At 40.1% G+C, this 17,749-nt stretch overlaps 1 protein-coding gene across 1 annotated transcript in view; it reads right to left on the minus strand.

The window, feature by feature from the left end:
• Window positions 1–17,749, minus strand: part of chb (chromosome bows) — an 890,037-nt gene that overhangs the window by 79,750 nt on the left and 792,538 nt on the right. Inside the window, exon 23 of the mRNA XM_067147211.2 lies at window positions 14,258–14,573. Coding sequence (XP_067003312.1) covers window positions 14,258–14,573 — 316 coding nt within the window. The remainder of the gene's footprint in view (window positions 1–14,257; window positions 14,574–17,749) is intronic.

Here is a 17,749-nt window from a genome sequence, read left to right on the forward strand (position 1 = left end):
TCTTTAATCTAAATTTAAATTAATGACCAGTAGCTCTATTTTTTTTTTTACACTCCTGTGCCCACTGCCCCAGTTTTGGGGCGGCTGTTATTTCACAACCGACCAATGGGATAGTTATTACATCACTCTTGAGGCTTCTTATGTTACTTTATTTATTATTTTAATTTTTTAGCCCACATAGGACTACATTAGTCATGTTTATGGAGGTTTTCTTCTTTTTGTCAGCCCAGTACTGTTTCATCCTTTCTGAACATAAGTTTCTTTCGCTTCTGGAATCACTCTTCCTATTCTCTGCTTGTTGATTTTTGTCTGTAGTCTAGTGTTTTTATCTCTCAATATCTTGAATGTATTTGTTTTGTATTTTGAATATGTAATTCGTAATATATAATTCTCTCACATCGTCCTTAAGTCCTGTGATCCATCTAATATTATTTTTACTCTTACTCTTCCGTAATTTTTCTATTATTTTTCTACTGATTCAATTTTCTGGTGACCGTATTAGATGCCCTAAGAATGATATTTGTTTCTTTTATACAGTGCTAGTCACAGGTTCTATTTCCTTAGAAACTGTTTTATTGGAAGCTAGTCTCCAGACTCTGTTTACTTGATGATTTTTATTTAAACAGGTTCTCACTATTCTCCGTTCTAACTTGAGTACTCTATCTATTGCAACTGTGTTTGTTGTTTTGAATAATGCTTAACATGCATATATAATTTGTGGCTGGGTTACTGTTTTGTAGTGTTTCAATCTGGTTGCTATTCAGAGACACTTTTTATTATATGTATTCTTGGTAACCAGTTCATTTATTCTATTTTGGCAAGCTGGTTTCTCATTCAGGTTATATGTAATTATTTCAACTAAATCTTTACATTTTCCTACAATATTTTATTCTTGGTCTCCCAGCTAAATTTTGTTAGCAAGCGGAAGTTGAGATAGCATAATTTCTGTTTTTTTCAAATGAATTTTTCAAACCAATATTTTGAGCTAATTCCTATAAGGATTTTATTTGTTGTTTTGTTTCCTGAATATCATTGACCAGAAGAGCTAGATCATCAGCAAATCCTAGACAGCTCAAATGCATGTTATCCTTCTGGGTTCCAATTTTTAAATTTTGAGTTGTTCTTGTACCATTCCCTCATAACGTACTGTAATGCACAGTTAAAAAGAAGGGGTGACAATCCGCCACCCTGTCTTAAACCAGTTGTTACTAAGAATGGTTCAGAAAGTTCTCCTCTGAACTTAATTTTATAAATTTTCTTAGTTAAAGTTCAATCAATCTGATTAGCTTTGGGTGAAGTCCAAAATGTCTTAAAATTTTTAATAATGATAGTCTGTGTGTGGATGGAGTCATAAGCTTTTTTGAAATCTATCAACGTCATTGAAAGGGGCTTGTTTCATTTTCTGTAATATGCCATGACTAGCTTCAAAGTTATTTTGTTCAGAGCAGCCTCTCCAAGGTCTGAAGCCTCCCTGGTATTCACCTAACTCTTGATAAAGTTGTTCTTTAATCAGATTATATATTATCTTAGAGAAAATCTTATACGTGCAGTCAAGGATAGAAATACCTCTATAGTTGTCTGGATTACTTCTTTCACCTTTCTTATGAACTGGATTAATTATAGCTGTTGTCCATTGTTCTGGGAATTTTTCTGATATCCAAATCTTTTGTAATATCACATGGAGGGATGCCTCAGTCGCACTTCCAGCGTATTTCCATATTTCCGCAAAAACCCGGTCTTCTACACATGCTTTGTAGTTCATTTCCTTAAGCAGTGTTTCAACTTATTTTGCCGTAGGTGGGTTTATGTTTTCTGGTTTAGTTTTTATTAGGGTGTGTGTAATTAGTAAGAGCTTTTCAGGTTCATCACTGTTCAAGAGCTTGTTAAATGCTTCTGCCATGATTTCTGCATTTTCCTTATTGTTATGCGCTATTTTTCCATCTTTGTTTTTGAACAATAATGTTCGGGGGGGTTGTATTTTTGCAATTGTTTAACAAAGGCTTTGTGATAATCTCTAGAATTGGTTTTGCAATAATTTTCCTCAATAGGGTTTATTAAATATTTTTGATATTTTCTCTTAATTCTTGTAATAGTTTGGGTGAATTCTTTTCTGATATTCTTGAGATTAGTGGCGTTTTCTTCTGTTTTGTGGGCTTGAAATTTCAACCAAGCTTGATGTCTTTTTTCATGCATTTTATCACAATCAGAGGTTCACCAGGCATGTCTTTTCCTTGGATTTAATGGAGCTAGATCTTCTGCACTCTGTTTAAAAATTGGTATTATTATTTATTATAATTATCATTTCCCTCTGGATCTACAGTATTTCCTACCTTAATGATTCTTAATGGAGAGAAATAACGTTGCCCAACCTAGGCGAACATCTTCAACAATACTCTAGATAAAATAATACTGTGACAGTAATAAGCATAATAAAAGATAGGAGTACTCGAATAACCAAAACACAAATTAAATTAACTAACAGGTAAGTTAATGGACTAGTGGGCCCTCCCCACAGTGATCACTGCGCGGAGGGTTATGGTATTCACTCACTATTCAACGGTTACCAGAGATCCACGAGGCTGCTCGCGAATATGGTAGGGGTTTGGTGTGGAGAGGTAATTGCTCCCCCTGCAGTGCCTGAGGATTTGCCAAACATTCACGAGGCTACTCATGAAGGTAGTAGTAAATTGGTATAAAGGGATAGTTGCTCCCCCCGGCAGTGCTGACTGCTGGCTGGGAAATGAAGATTAACAAAGGGATAACTGCATCATGACAAGCAGGACCTCCCCTCCGTGATCACTGTGCGATGGAGACTGGTGAGTATCATAAAAATGGCGGTTGCCATGGAATCGCTAGGCTGCTAACGATAACAGAAATGGCAACTCATTACATGGAGGTTTAGCAACCTCCTCCTCTCTTCCGGCTGAATCTCGCGAACTTTACAAATTTGGTACATTCTACCTCACAACTCGCTGACCTACTACCAGTCTGCTGATTCAGCCAAGATATTAAATAAACCCACTGCAATAGTGTGCCATACTGCTTCACTCCATACATTATACATGCTATAAATAACAATATTTACTTTTCCCACTTGTCACCACTGTAACTACCCATCATCAGCCAAAATAACTTCACCTCATCACTACCTCTCTTCACAATCCAACGTTTCTCATATCTCTTGTTATATCACCATTATATAACGATCAGACATATCCCGCACTCCCCTGCAATTCCTCTCAGTCACCTCATCACTATCTCTCTTACCAATCAGACATATAATCTCCATATTTCAAATTATCATCCAACTCCTATACAAAACACTAGACATTTCAAATACAATTATCTCTTACCAAACATATACCCTTCATAATCACGTTCATCATCTCTCTAAACATATACAACAAACATACACTCACCACCATTTACCATAATCACTCTCACATATCACCAAATCTACCCCTTATGCATAACAATCCAATTACACCACTCCAAATTCCACATGAAATGACTTCCTCACTCTTAGCTCTGATACAATTAAAACACACACTAAATCACCTCCTCGTATCTCTTTTCATTATTACCTAGCTTACCAATACTACTTGACTTTTTGCTGCTTGTGAATATGCCTTCATCCTTACCCTTCTTGCCTCATAGTTCCTTTAAACTCATGCTTCTCCCTTTAGTCACAGTTCCTCTTATTTCTGCTTGTTCCGTCAAATCATTATTTCCACTATGCATGTGTCCACTTGCCATTTCTTGTGTTTTTCTCTTCCTCAGCACTTCAGAGATTTCTCTTACAATCACCTCATTGGTCTCCGATCTCGCTGCCCTCCCAAGGTCACACAGCTCACTGCTTCCATTTGATCTTTTCTTTCCACCATGTCCATCTTCTCCAGCGCTGCTTTCTATTGCCTGTCTTTCTTCCACTCTCTTCCCTATCACTGTTTCCTGCATCAGGCCCTCCTCAAGCTTGCCCTCGCCGGCCCTACAAGTTTTATTCTTATTTAAATCGTCCTCCAGAGACAAAAGTTTTGACACTCCCCACTTTTGAGTCCAGCTTCCATTGGACACCACCAGCACTTGGCTCCTAATATGAGCTCTCAACCCTTGCATTCTTGCCCTGATCATGTGCTTCTTCAATATTTTGAAATTTCTATTTCCTTCTCTTCCCCAGTCTCTATTAATCCACATTTTTTCCTTCTGCAGGTTTCCGGCGTTTCTGATTACTACATCTGCCATCAGTGAAGATAGCAACGTGACCTTAAATGGTCTGCACCCCCTCAGCCGACCTATTATCTTCACGTCATCTATACTGAGCTCACTGAAGATGATTTTCAGTTGTTTTTTTTTGTGTATTACATCCACCACCTTGTATATTATGTTCACTTTAGTCTCCACCTTCTCTTCTTGAACTCCATAAATAAAGATAGCTTTCTTCATGCTGTCCTGTCTGTAGACTTCAACTTCTTTCTTCAAATTCGTTAACTCCTTTTCCATATATTTTTTTTTCCTTTAGAAAAACTACATCTCTCTCACTTTTTTCCATTTTACCTTTGACCTCATTAGTGTTTTCCTGGATCCACCGTCTCGCCGTTTCATGCTCCTTAACTTGCTTTTGTATCATCCATTTTAGCTGCTCAGACAGACAGTTCCCCTGCTACCTCCTTAACCACTTTCCTTATTACTTCAACGTCCTCCCAATTCATGTTGCCACTGCCTTGTGGGCCTGAGTTTACTTCCACACCCCCAATAACCAGCAGGACAGTGACACCCGCTGCCACCATCTGCATCTCGCCTTTCAGTCTCCTCCCTACGCTAACTTCACTACTTTTGGCTGCAGCATTCTTCTTGTTTCCCTGCCATCTACCAATAACGGCCCTACAGTATATTGTTCAACGCTGATAATCTTCCTTGTAGCACTCAACTCGTCCTGCCCGCTCCACACTCCTACTCCACTCACCCGGCACACTTCGCACAACACGTCTGTTCTCTTCATTCGCCTTGGCTAGACTGAAGAATTGGTATTAGGTCATCTAAATTGTCTGTTATCTTGTAGCTCCTGTTCTTTGCCTATACTGGGAATTCTGGATTAACTGATGAGGGTCGTATGTCCTTTTCTCTCCAATTCTATTTTGTCTTATTCTTCTTAATGGAGTAAATTTAATCTTGATTTTAATTAAGTAATGATCCAAAGCAGTGCCCATTCCTCCTAGAACATGGACACTGTGGATTTCCTTGTGAAAGAATTTGTCCATACATACGTGGTCTAGCTGCCATTCCTCTTTTGTCCAATCGGGATGTTTCCAAGTTTTAAGTTTGTGTGGTTTTCTTTTAACCTTTTAAGTGCTGAATTACCAATTGACTGTTTGGTACCTCAGTGCCGAGTTTTTTAATTTGTATGTAAAAAACTTCTAGAAGCCTCAATTTTTAACTTATCAGTGGGGTGATTAGCTTAAAATGTTTATAAATGTTGGTTCTTTATAAATCTAAAAGCAAATGGAAAATCCTACACTTATGTTCAATATTATTTTGAGAGAAAACAAAAGTACTCTTCTGTGCCCATGTATGCACTATCTTTATACAAAATAAATAGCCCAAAATAATATTTTCTAAAATCTGTAGGCAACCAATACATGTATTGCAACATTTCTAAACCTGAAATGTGGTGATAGTTAAATGTTTTGTACTGGTTATTTGTGATGCTGATTTGTTCAACTATCTGCACCCACCAACTCTACTGGAACAAAAGTTTTTCAAAATTCAATGATTTTCGGGTTGTCATCAAACACTACTTGGCCCTCAGAGCCTGTCACAGTTACTTAAAAGTTGGGTGGAGAAAAGTAATCTGTCCGCCACAAAAATAGTGACAAAATAGCTTTTGTACTCGCTGTGTTTTTCTTCTTTCGTTTAGAAGGAGGCTCTGTTCTCTCTCTCTCTCTCTCTCTCTCTCTCTCTCTCTCTCTCTCTCTCTCACATACAATATTTTCGCCACTCTATCACTCTCAGTTTCAAAATCGTTTAACAATTGATTAAAATCATCATCTCCATCATAACTTTCTGCTGTGGTTAATAACGGAAAGATTCTGTGATCTGAAATAACATCGCTGCAAGAGCAACCAGATTGTTGTTCCGCCATGTTTGTTTACATCACAGATAAACTTCACAGACATCTGCAAAAAGCTCTGCAAGTTACTTCCCGAAGCTGTAATCTCTGATCAATTAGTTCTACATAATGCCCAACAGATGGCAGAACATGTCAGATATCAAATTGGCACTCGAAAGTGAACTGGGAAACTCAAAAAAATTAAAATTCTCGCGCACCGTCTATAGACAGGTGTAGCAGTGCTGGACCAGCCGCGTCAGCCCGTCCATAGGCGGGCATAGCACTCATCATGTTAAAATATGTAGATTTGGAGGTCCATAGGTTCTGCAAATTTCTACGAGTTTCTGGCCATTTATGTTACTATATTTATGAGGAGCCCACTTTCCTCCTACATCTCAATACTACTTTCTGTTACCCAGTTGAGCATTCAAGTCCCCTGTAAGGGTCTTGATTTTATTCATATTTATTCTATCCATTGTCTGATCAAGGAGATCCCAGAAATTATTGAATTCTTGCAGAGTTTATAGTTAGGAGATTTTTTTTTCATTGGCAGGGACATGAGCATTTATGATAGTGTAAAGTTTGTTTGTAATTTGTAAAGTTAGAATTGCAACTCTCGGTGAGATGGCTTTAAAATCAATTAGGGAATCTATTATTTTCAAATTTACTATTAATCCTGTACCAAATTGCGGGCAATGTTTCAAGACTCTTTGGCCTGGCTTCCCATTGTATACTCTAAAACCTTGAGATTCAAACGGATCTTCTGTTAAATATCTCATTTCTTGGAGCCCTACCAGAAGAATATTTTGCCTATCAATTCATCTGTGAAGTTCTTGAGCTTTCCGGTTTTCAGTAAGGAGTTTATATTGTGTGTCACAATGTAGTTAATATGCTTATGTTTGATTCCATGTTTGTGTGTTTGGTTACCTGTATCTGTATGTATTTGTTACTTTATAATACGAAAGTAGTGCGACAGGCCTTGGCAGTCGATACAATTCCTACCCTCGCCGCTAGATGGGGGCTTCATTCATTCAATTTCCTGACCCGGTCGTATGACTGGAAACAGGCTGTGGATTTTCATTTTCAATACGAAAGTAACTGGAAATGGAAAAAAGTTGGGCATACAAGGGTTCAAATTCCAAACCTTATTTTTGGAATTACCTTCGTATTTGGATATCCATTCAACATACATAGCTCCAAGACTGCAGATACTTTATGATAATGTTGATTCTTTGGACTTTCAGTGTGATATTTCACTGCACTAAGTCAAGATCCTCAGACACCACCCCTACAGCACTGAAATGCTGCACTAATTACTGTTCACCATATTTTCCTTGTATTTTAGAGTTTACTTCAATTAATAGAATTCTATAGATAAAATGTGATATGTTTTGCCTTATTTTTATGGCAGCTTGTAAATACCGGAGGTTGTTTCTAAATAAATGGAAATGTATATGTATATTATACACTTAGTGGCCAAAGGTCATGGGAAGACACTGAATGTGATCTTAGTAACGAGCTGCTCCTCCGCGAGCCCACAAAATGGCAGTGATACGACGAGGTATCGACTCTACAAGGTGTTGGAATTGTTCTGGAGTGATCTGGACCCACACATATTGCAATGCTATCCACAATTGGTCTTATGTAGTTGGAGAGTACAGCAGCATCGACAAAACCAAACCAAACTCCATGGCGCAACAGCCTCGAAGGGCCATGGCCTACCAAGCGACCGCTGCTCAGCCCGAAGGCCTGCAGATTAAGAGGTGTCGTGTGGTCAGCATGACGGATCCTCTGTCATTTTTTTGCTTTCGAGACCGCCACCAGCATCGACACCATCTCATAAACGCTCGATTGGATTAAGACTGGAAGATCTGGAGGGCCAATCCATGGTCGTAACTTCACTAGAGTGCACCTCCAACCACCTGTGTGCCATCACAGGGCAGTGACACGGTGCATAGTCCTGTTGAAACACAGCATCTCGATCAGGGTACTCTAGAGCCAGAAAGGGATGCAGATGGTCTGAAAGAATGTCCACATAACGTGCACCTGTCAGCGCTCCCTGCAGTCAGACAATGGGGCCTAATTGCGACCATGAAAATGCCGCCCAGACCAGAAACGAGCCACCCCCCCGCCTCGACACAACCTTGCTGACGCGCAGGATCCATAGCTTCATGGGACATATGCCACAGTCTCACGCGTCCATCAGCTCAATACAAATGGAACCGGGAATCAACGGCCCATACCACACGCCAGGGTCCATTGCCAATGTTCGCGAGTCCGTGCATGCAAGGTGTCAACAAAGGGATACAAGTTGGTCGTCAGCTGGTGAAGCCTATGCGTTGCAGTTGCCTCCTTACAGTCCTGGTAGAAATGGGTTCCTGACTCCCTACTTTCAACTGACCCACAGTTGCCCGTCGAGCACCCAGTATGCTTCTGCGGAAGTGACGCGATGTCTGTTCATTAAACACCTATCATCTTCCTGTATGGTGGTTTACGAGTGTGGTAACATTCTCTCAGTGATACTGAAGATCCACCCTTGACACTTTTGACCTAAGATACCCAAATTTACGTGGAATCTCCGCAATGCTATGACCCATGTGCTGTGCACCGATGATCATCCCAAGTTCAAAGTCAGTTAACTCGCGATGTGTTGCCACCTTCACGACACTGGTGTCTGTGACAGACTGCTCAGCTACGTCCAAGCTAGCCGCAATGCTCAGGGGTCATACACGTCACATTTTTTAAGGGACACCCCTTCCCGTAACTTTTGGCCAATCAGTATACGTAAATGAAAGGATCCATAAAATACCACCAAAGTCTCCAAATCTTACGTCAATGGATTTCTTCCCTTTTGGCCAAGTCAAGTGTACATTTTAAATTCCAAGTAGTATTTACAGAAATTTTTTTAGTTCATATTGAACCACTACATTTATTAATTTTTTTACTTCATATCAACCTATAGAAAGTATATCTGAGCAATCAATTGCCATTCAGCTACTTCTTTTTTGTTACATTTGTAAGTCATGTATATCACTACTGAAGCCAATATTAGACACTACTATTAACCTAATCAATGCTAAACCCGTAAATATACATTGCATGATGATGAGCCACGTGTACTAAACCCATCAATTTACATGCAGCGACTGATCAGACCAAATGTTGCACCAGCTGTCCAGGGAAGTTATTAAGGAGAGAGTCCACTTTCCCTCGTATTTACATTAGGATTCTGTATCCTAGCAAAGATATAAAATATATATCTTCCGTGCTTCCAACCACAACAAAGAAAATGGTTGTGCTAGGAAAGAGGAGATGCCTTGGCAATGATGAAACTGAACAGTGAAAAAAAAAAAAAAAAAAAAATTTCTTGGATTGATGGTCAGTTTACTCCAATACTTCGTACTTTCTGTTCACGCAATTCAAGTGTTTGTAGAAAATAGCTTTCATTCTGTGCTTGTTCAGTTCTGCTCTGGTACACGTTATTGTGGAGGTTACTAATGAATATTACAAGAAAGTCTTAACAGTTTACCCAATTTCTACGAACAGTGGACTTCAAAAGTGGAATGATACTGAACCATATCATAATATTCTTCAATTTATTTATTATAACACCACTGAGGCATAATTTTATTTAGCGCGCCATAGAGTCGCGGGGAGTGAAGGAAGGAACCCTGGATGGCCGTGCCACAGGCTGTGAGAACCCTGTATTGCTCTGGAAGGAACAAATTCCTTAAGTTGTAATGGAGCAGCAAGCCGTGATTTCAATCATGTAAACCCCTACTATACTACCAAGCCCAAGCGCAGCAACCTGTAGGGGGCGAGATTTAAACGAATGGATCTACAAAACAGTGGTCACAGGTTGACAAACTTCTTTTTCCCAGGGCTGGAATCATCTGAATTTAAATCAATAAATCCGCCACCAGGCTAAATTCCACAGATCTGACATCACACATAATTAAGATCAGAATTATCGAGAGTCAGGAGTCAGTAATATTAGTTACTTGCGCTGAATTGAGAGAGGTGCATATTTACAGCAACAGTCATTGACATTTGGAGGGCTGTTACGAAGGAGAACGGTTTGTTCAACGGGGAGTTCCCTAGAGGCCAGCGTCCTCTTGAGGCTATATATTCTGCTGCAAGTGAGGAAGCACTCTCATTCTCTCAGTCAATTCTCATTCTCTCAGTTGATTCTCTTTCGCAGACTCCTTGTACCTCACTTGACATTTGCTCACCGAGTCAGTCGCGCACTCAATGTCTCGTGTTATTTATTACCTCACTGTTTCGAAACACCAATTGCGGCATGGCATAATTCGCAAGCTTATTAGAGATATTTATTTGTGAAACTGTTGTCAGACCAATGTACAATTACTGTGAGTTAGCTCACAAGAGCTAGTGGTGATATTAAGTATTATAAATATTTATAACCCGTACGAGGATCGGGGTATTATCGTGTACGAGCCGTGTAAGGTATAACCGCTGTCAAGGACTGATTACAACCGGGCTGGATCCCGTTAATTAGTGCCGCACAGATGGGACTCGTCTCAGCGCGGAGACTATAGTCAATAGTACCCTAACACTAAGGTTGTAGTTGTGTGTACGATCATGCTAAGCGGTGGCGTAGATGTTCTGAAGTAACTACACAATTCCAGACACGACGAGGATCAAGCAGATGACAACCATGGTATATCCAGGAGTCGAGAAGAGGACCTTCATCCCTGTGTTGTGTGCCGTCATCATGGGCAAGGCACGCGTGACATAGCGGTCATGTATTTCGTCGCTGATGGAGAGATGGCTGCAGAGTTAAGTCCTTTCATTCTATAAGCATGTGAAGTAATATTTGATGCACTAGCTTAGGCCATTCTTAAATAAGTTAATTAATTGTTAAATGTAAGCCAGTGCTGCATTTGCTTTGCTCAGTTTAAGTAAAATTAAATACGTTCAGGGCTGTATGCATGATTAAGGCCCCGAGCTAAGTGTTGTATACAAATTATATGGGAATAAGGGACAGAATAGGTTAGATATAGGTGTGTGCATTAGTTTATTCCAGTATGAGTTGATTTGATACAGATGTTTAGCAAATTCTTCGTAATACCTAATGGGCAGCGCGCCATCAGTGTCGTGATATTAAACAGATTAGACTAGAGAAAGCCAAAGGTCAGGATGTTTCTATGCATGACGCATGAATTTTCAGCTGCAAGAAGATGTAATGGGAGAGCTATGAATGTTGGAAACAGATGTGAGGCTAGAATTTCCGTGAGATGTTTATGGGGCTAAAATGGTAAGAGAAAGGCTGTGAAAGCCATGGTGCTTTATTTGGAGCCATGATATATATGTATTGATAAGCCAGCCTGTTTTTACGCGAGAAAATGTGAGGGCTGTGAGCTATATTTGTCAGCGAGAATTTTGTGTCATTATGAGCACCAACAAGGTCGGCCAAGTCCTAACGAGATAACTGCTTCCTAGGTAGGGAGAAACCCCCAAGTTAGCTGTAGGCTGAGGGCCGAGTTTAGTGAGTGAAAGTCTTTGCAGTGAATACCGTTATTTCCATGAAATGCCAACCGCAAACCTCAATTATTTAAATGTTTGATGCTAGCCAGCTGATGTCCCCTGTCATGTCGAGTCATGCTCAAATGTTGTGTCTATGTGACACATGCAATCTGGAGCCTGGATGTGTGGGGATCGAATCCCGGCGCCTCTATCAACTTCAGTGCATATTTTGTGTGTGTTTTATTTTGCAGGTGTGATTTATGTATATTTATCTTGTGTTGTTTTACTGTTGTGTCCAGTGAATTTTTTGTTGTTGTTGTGATGTTGTCCTTGGTTGAGTAATGGGGAGACCTTCACCCGATGGCTAATTTTGCGGAAGCGAGGTTCTGTCCTTATCCTTTGCTCATGGGTATGGACCCATTGTTGTTTTGATGGGTAATTTACACACAGTCCTGAAGAAGTGTTTTATATATATTTGTGTCCGTGTGATCGGAATGTACATATGCAAATTAGGCCAGTTACTAGTGTATCGGATATTATTTTCGGATCTCATAAACGGGTTTTACAGTAGATCGAGCCTTCAGGCAAAGAACTAGGGAATTAACGAGGCAGTCAACATAATGAATTAACTTAACCCAATCATATTCCACGTAACAGGTTTCATGTTTCTTGGGTTTGTTACTAGTTTATATTTTGAAAATGTTTGTTCAAAATGTCAATTTCACTTTCTTTGACCAATTTAATGGCCAGTTCTTCACTTTATTTGATACTTGTTATTTCACAAACGTGGGCACAGCGGAGAAAGGGACAGACACTATCCACACGTCTGTTAGGCAGGTCGCTGTGATGTCTCGTCTAGTATTGTGTGAATAGCAGCCAAATGCAATGGCGCGTCAACTGGACGTTCACTCCAAATATGAGGTGCGTGCGACAATCCGATTCTTATGGGCCAAACGGAAGAATTGCACGGACATTCATTGTGAAATTAGTGCTGTGTATGGGGAGTGCACCATTTCCCGGCAAGGTATCGTAAAGTGGTGCCAGCAATTCGAAGCCAGACGCACAGATATCATGGACAACCATCGTGAAGGCAGGCCCGCAACATCCAGTACCCGTGCAAAGGTCAACGTTGTGAATGCGATCATTAGACAGAACTGGCGCATTAAACTGAGAGAAATCGTGGCGCAGCTGAACATGTCGTATGGCAGTGTGTTCGCCATTGTTCACAAGGACTTTGGATATCGTAAGCTGTGTCAAAGATGGGCCCCACATCTCACCGATGAGCACAAGGGACAACGTTTCCAATCCTCCATGGCATTTTTGCAACGCTATACCGCAGACGGCAACGGGTTTCTGCGGTGAATCGTCACAGGCGACAAAACATGGGTCCACAACTTCACCCCCAAAACGAAGCGAACATCAATGGAATGGGTGCACCCCTCATCACCACAACAAAAGAAGGCCAAGGTTCAATCTTCAGCCAGTAAGGTTATGGCGGCAATGTTCTTTTACATGGAGAGTTTGCTGCACATGGAATTCATGCCGAAAGGAATGACGATCAACACGTCGTCATATTGTCAAACCGATTGCACCGGTTGCATAAAGCGATTAAAGAGAAGCGCCGGTGTGATTTTGTTGCACGATAACGCAACACCTCACAAGGCCCGCCAAACGAGAGAACTGCTGCAGCGTTTCAAGTGGGAGGTCTGGCAACATCCACCCTACAGTCCCGACCTAGCACCATGTGACTTTCTTCTGTTCGGTAAGCTCAAAACGGAGCTCGGTGGTCGACGTTTCCAGACCAATGAGGAGGTGAAGACTGCTGTCTCCGAGTGGTTGCAGAACGCTGGAGGAAGTTTCTATGTATCCGGCATCGAGAAGTTGGTTGTACGTTTGCAGAAATGTTTGGAGTGTCTTGGAAACTGTGGAAAAGTGACGTTACAATGTATGTCGTTATAGTCGTGTTGCTGTTGTATAGGTGGTGTAATAAATAGCCATAACTGGGAAGTGCAACTTATTTTCTGATCTGCCCTCATATGTACGTATTTGCTGTCCATATACTTTAATATATTTTAGTAAGTAGAGATTTTAACTGCCCACATCCGGACATACCACGTACTTCTACCCTGAGCTAGGCCGAATTTAAGACAGGATACGGTACAAATGTGTGTGTTTTTTGCACTTACAATGCTAATGACAAGCTGAGAAAATGTTATATGTATCAACTATATGATAGAGGGTTGTGTGTTATACCTTACTTTGAACAGTGCCGTAGAAATGTTCATTTTTAGACTTTGATGATGATCATAATCAAAGTCATTGTAAATTTATAGTTAATTTCAACTTATCTTAAAATGTCAGTTAAATAAGTAGTAGAGGTATTTTTCAATAATTGCATATTCTTGGGGGGGGGGGGACAACAGCACACAGGGAGGACGTATACATAAAAACCTAGCATTGAAAGGGTTAAATACGAATTCATGAACCTAACACAACTTCAATGAATCGGATGAGAATGGTTTTTCTTGGTGGAAAATTGCATCCTTGACTACTTCGCAATTGCAATTTTGCAAACGATCGCCTTACATAACAACAATGCGCAAGTTCCATGGCTCCATGAAATAAACATGAAGTGCTGTAAGTAAATTTTGAGCTTGTACAGACCTGATATTCCGAGGGTAGGCCCGTAAGAATCATGGTGAACGCTGGAGTACTTAGATTGAAGAGTGCAATAAGAGCCGTTTGAGCTGCTTTGCGAATCTCCATAGATCTTGAATCACCAGTCCAGCTGATGATCTTGGCAAGTGCAGCTGGAGTAGGATCCTTTGGACCTGGACTAAACTCTGCTGGATCCATACAGGATGCAAGTTGTGCCAGGAATGTTAAGACTGCGACTTTCACTTTGGAATTAGGAGTTTGCGTTTGATCCACAAGAAACCTAAGTACTGTGTTCATCAGAAGCTCGTGGGGGAAAGAGTCCCTGTGAATAATTAAACATTAATTAACATAAGAGGAAAACGTCTCAAATTGTTAGCACAAGCAACATACAATCACAAAATGGGTTAGCATGTGCAGATAATTTAAAAAAAATACCCATTACATAAACAACTCAAGACAGTCTGAAATTTAGTTTCCATGTATCAACCTAATGAATTAGGACAGACTTACTAAATAGAGTGAAAAAGCATGCACATCCTACAATTGAATGGATGTATGCAAAAACAGACTATGCATCATTTTCTTAAACTGGAGAAGAGGGACTTTTTCATTATTAGAAAAAATAAATTTTAGGAGGATAAAATGAACATTTTTTCTTTTCATCTGAAAGAAGTAACTTTATTTTTAACACTGACAAGCAACTTTAACCATTTTATTGATAACTGCAACGGAGGTGGGGCAAATTATGTTCAGATGCAGCCATTTGATCACAATCCAGCCCAATGAGGAAAGGTTCCTCAAATGATAGCTGGTTGTCATCATGAGGTAGGTGCCGGGAGACCACTAAATCGAATATTAAAACTTTACTCTTCTGCTTTCCCATTTCCCAGTTTCTGACATTCTTCTTATGTTTTCTGTAACTTCCAATGGTAGAACTCTGATGATATTCACAAATTATCATCACCTTGAAAAGAAGAAGCCATCTTTACGTGGTTTGTAAACGGACCACATGACCAATAAGAAATTTTCCTGTAACACTTCATAATTTACATTAATTTATTGCATTGAATACTCTTCTAAAGCAATGCATTATTAAAATGAAAATAATATCTGTATTTTTGACTCCATTTTGAACTAACATTGTACCAAAACGGGCATGTATCATGGGCTACCAAATCAGTTAGCCTGATTTTGCAATTCTATCAAGATCTAGATATCCCAAGAACTTTGAAGCCTTATATTTCTTTATAGGTAATTTCCTGATGGTAACCCACTTCAGTAAACATAGTTTATATCATTAACAGTAGGTGGCAGCATCTAACTCAATTTTCACAAACCTGATGGTCAGCCCATTTTTGTGTGCATCCATTCAATTGTGAAATGTGATAGTTGGTATTCATAGAGCACCTCCCTGTGGAGCAGCAGTAGTCAGAAGAGAGACTGAGGAGCAGACAATTCATGCCCTCTGCTCTACAATTCAATGGACCAGCAAATAAAATTCTTCCACTAATTTCTTTCAGCACCATAACTGAGATAATACTAAATGCGCATACCCATAGCAAATGAAGTAGTGAGTGATGTTAGCATTTTTATTAATAAAAGTGCAGAAGCATAAGAATACTAGGAAGAGAGATGCATATAGTTATTCTTTTAATTAAAAAGAGGGATTGGGAGAAAGTACAATAGATTGAAGATAATGTTGCAATCTATTTATATCAACATATACGGATACCGGAACATTAATTCCCCATGATTGAGCTGCCTCTTACCTAGTGGCCCCAGGTTCAAATTCCAGCCAGGTCATGGAATTTTACCTTGATCTGAGGGCTAGTTTGAAGCCCATTCAGCCTATGTGAGAAGAATTGAGGACTTATCTGACAGTGAGGTAGCAGTCTTGGTCTAGAAAGCCAAGAATAATAGCTGAGAGCATCTGCTATGCTGACCACAAGTCATTTTGTAACCTGTATAATTTCTGGATGGAAGAATGGAAACTCTTACGTAGGTAACATGACACAATGGCACCTGAAAAATGTCAATGAACGAAATGGGCCAAGCCTATTCAGTTTAGGGATCATTATCCTTCAGGATAGTGAGAGATCCTATAATTCTACAAAAAACTATCTTAAAAAGTTTGAATGGCAAGTCCGACTCAAATTCATGTCTATATACTGAGGTAATGCTGAGAGCTTAAAATTTGACAGATTAAGCGTGAAATAACATAGAACACTTTGACTATGTGTGCACCTAAGATTACCAAACCATGCAAACGACTATGTGGAAAAATGAAGTAGACCTTCCTATAATTATTGAATATCCTAACAGTTTGAATCCTATTGTACAGGAGTATATCAGGGTTATAGATCTGATCAGTTAATTAACTCTTGATCCTTGACGCAAAATTAGGAAACTAAATTATTGACGATGTGGTGGGTGAATTTTTGCTAGTTGCTTTACGTCGCACCGACACAGATAGGTCTTATGGCGACGATGGGACAAGGAAGGGCTAGGAGTGGGAAGGAAGCGGCCGTGGCCTTAACTAAGGTACAGCCCCAGCAGTTGCCTGGTGTGAAAATGGGAAACCACGGAAAACCATGTTCAAGGCTGCCGACAGTGGGGTTCGAACCTACTATCTCCCGAATGCTGGATACTGGCCGCACTCAAGCGACTGCAGCTATCGAGCTCGGTGTGGGTGAATTTAAGGGACTGTTTGTAGCAGCTGGATTTCCTAAACAGATGGTATAATGACTTTGAAAGTTCCATATTACAACTGTTTACGTGACACTCGAGTACGAATTTTGTCCATTCAAACATGGCACAGTCAAACAGTAAATAGTCCACTGTTTGAGAAGATCCACAAAAGCACAAATAATCGCCTGCAATGTTAATTTTAAAGAGTTAAAAGTAGCACTAAAACTTTCCATGGCTGGAGAGAAACTCAGGATGAATTCAGGTGCAAATGTTTTGCACTGGAATCAGCTATACAGGTCGGAGGGGGGGGGATAATTCTCTTATGACTGACCCCTTTGTATTTGATGTCCAGACGGTGTTCCTTACTTATTAGGTAAGTTTTGATTTGGGTTTTTGCAGAGCTCAGGGGTGATTTGTTGCTGATAATTTCTATATTTGGATGAGGAGGCTGCTTTTGCGAGGATGTCTACCTTTTCGTTTCCAGGAGAACCAGTCTGTCCTTGGATCCAGGACAGACAAACATGGGGGCACTGCTGTGCAGTAGATCTTATAGTAGCAGCTACTGAGTTGACATTATGCTCGTTGTTGATGGTGTTCTAATGAAGCCTGCGAGTCACTTAGTACCCAAGTACTACTGTTTTTGTGTTCACACCACTACACAGCAGACTTGATGGCCCATAGCTCGGCTTGAAATACTGAGCAGCTGGATGACAATTATATTGGGCTGAAAACACTTTGCTGTTGTTCTTGTAGGGAACAAATGCACATCCGCGTTTTCAGATTCAGTGTTATTAACCCCTTCGGTGGCGG

The sequence above is a fragment of the Anabrus simplex genome, chromosome 5 (genome assembly GCF_040414725.1).
Source record: "Anabrus simplex isolate iqAnaSimp1 chromosome 5, ASM4041472v1, whole genome shotgun sequence".
Classification (NCBI taxonomy): domain Eukaryota; kingdom Metazoa; phylum Arthropoda; class Insecta; order Orthoptera; family Tettigoniidae; genus Anabrus; species Anabrus simplex.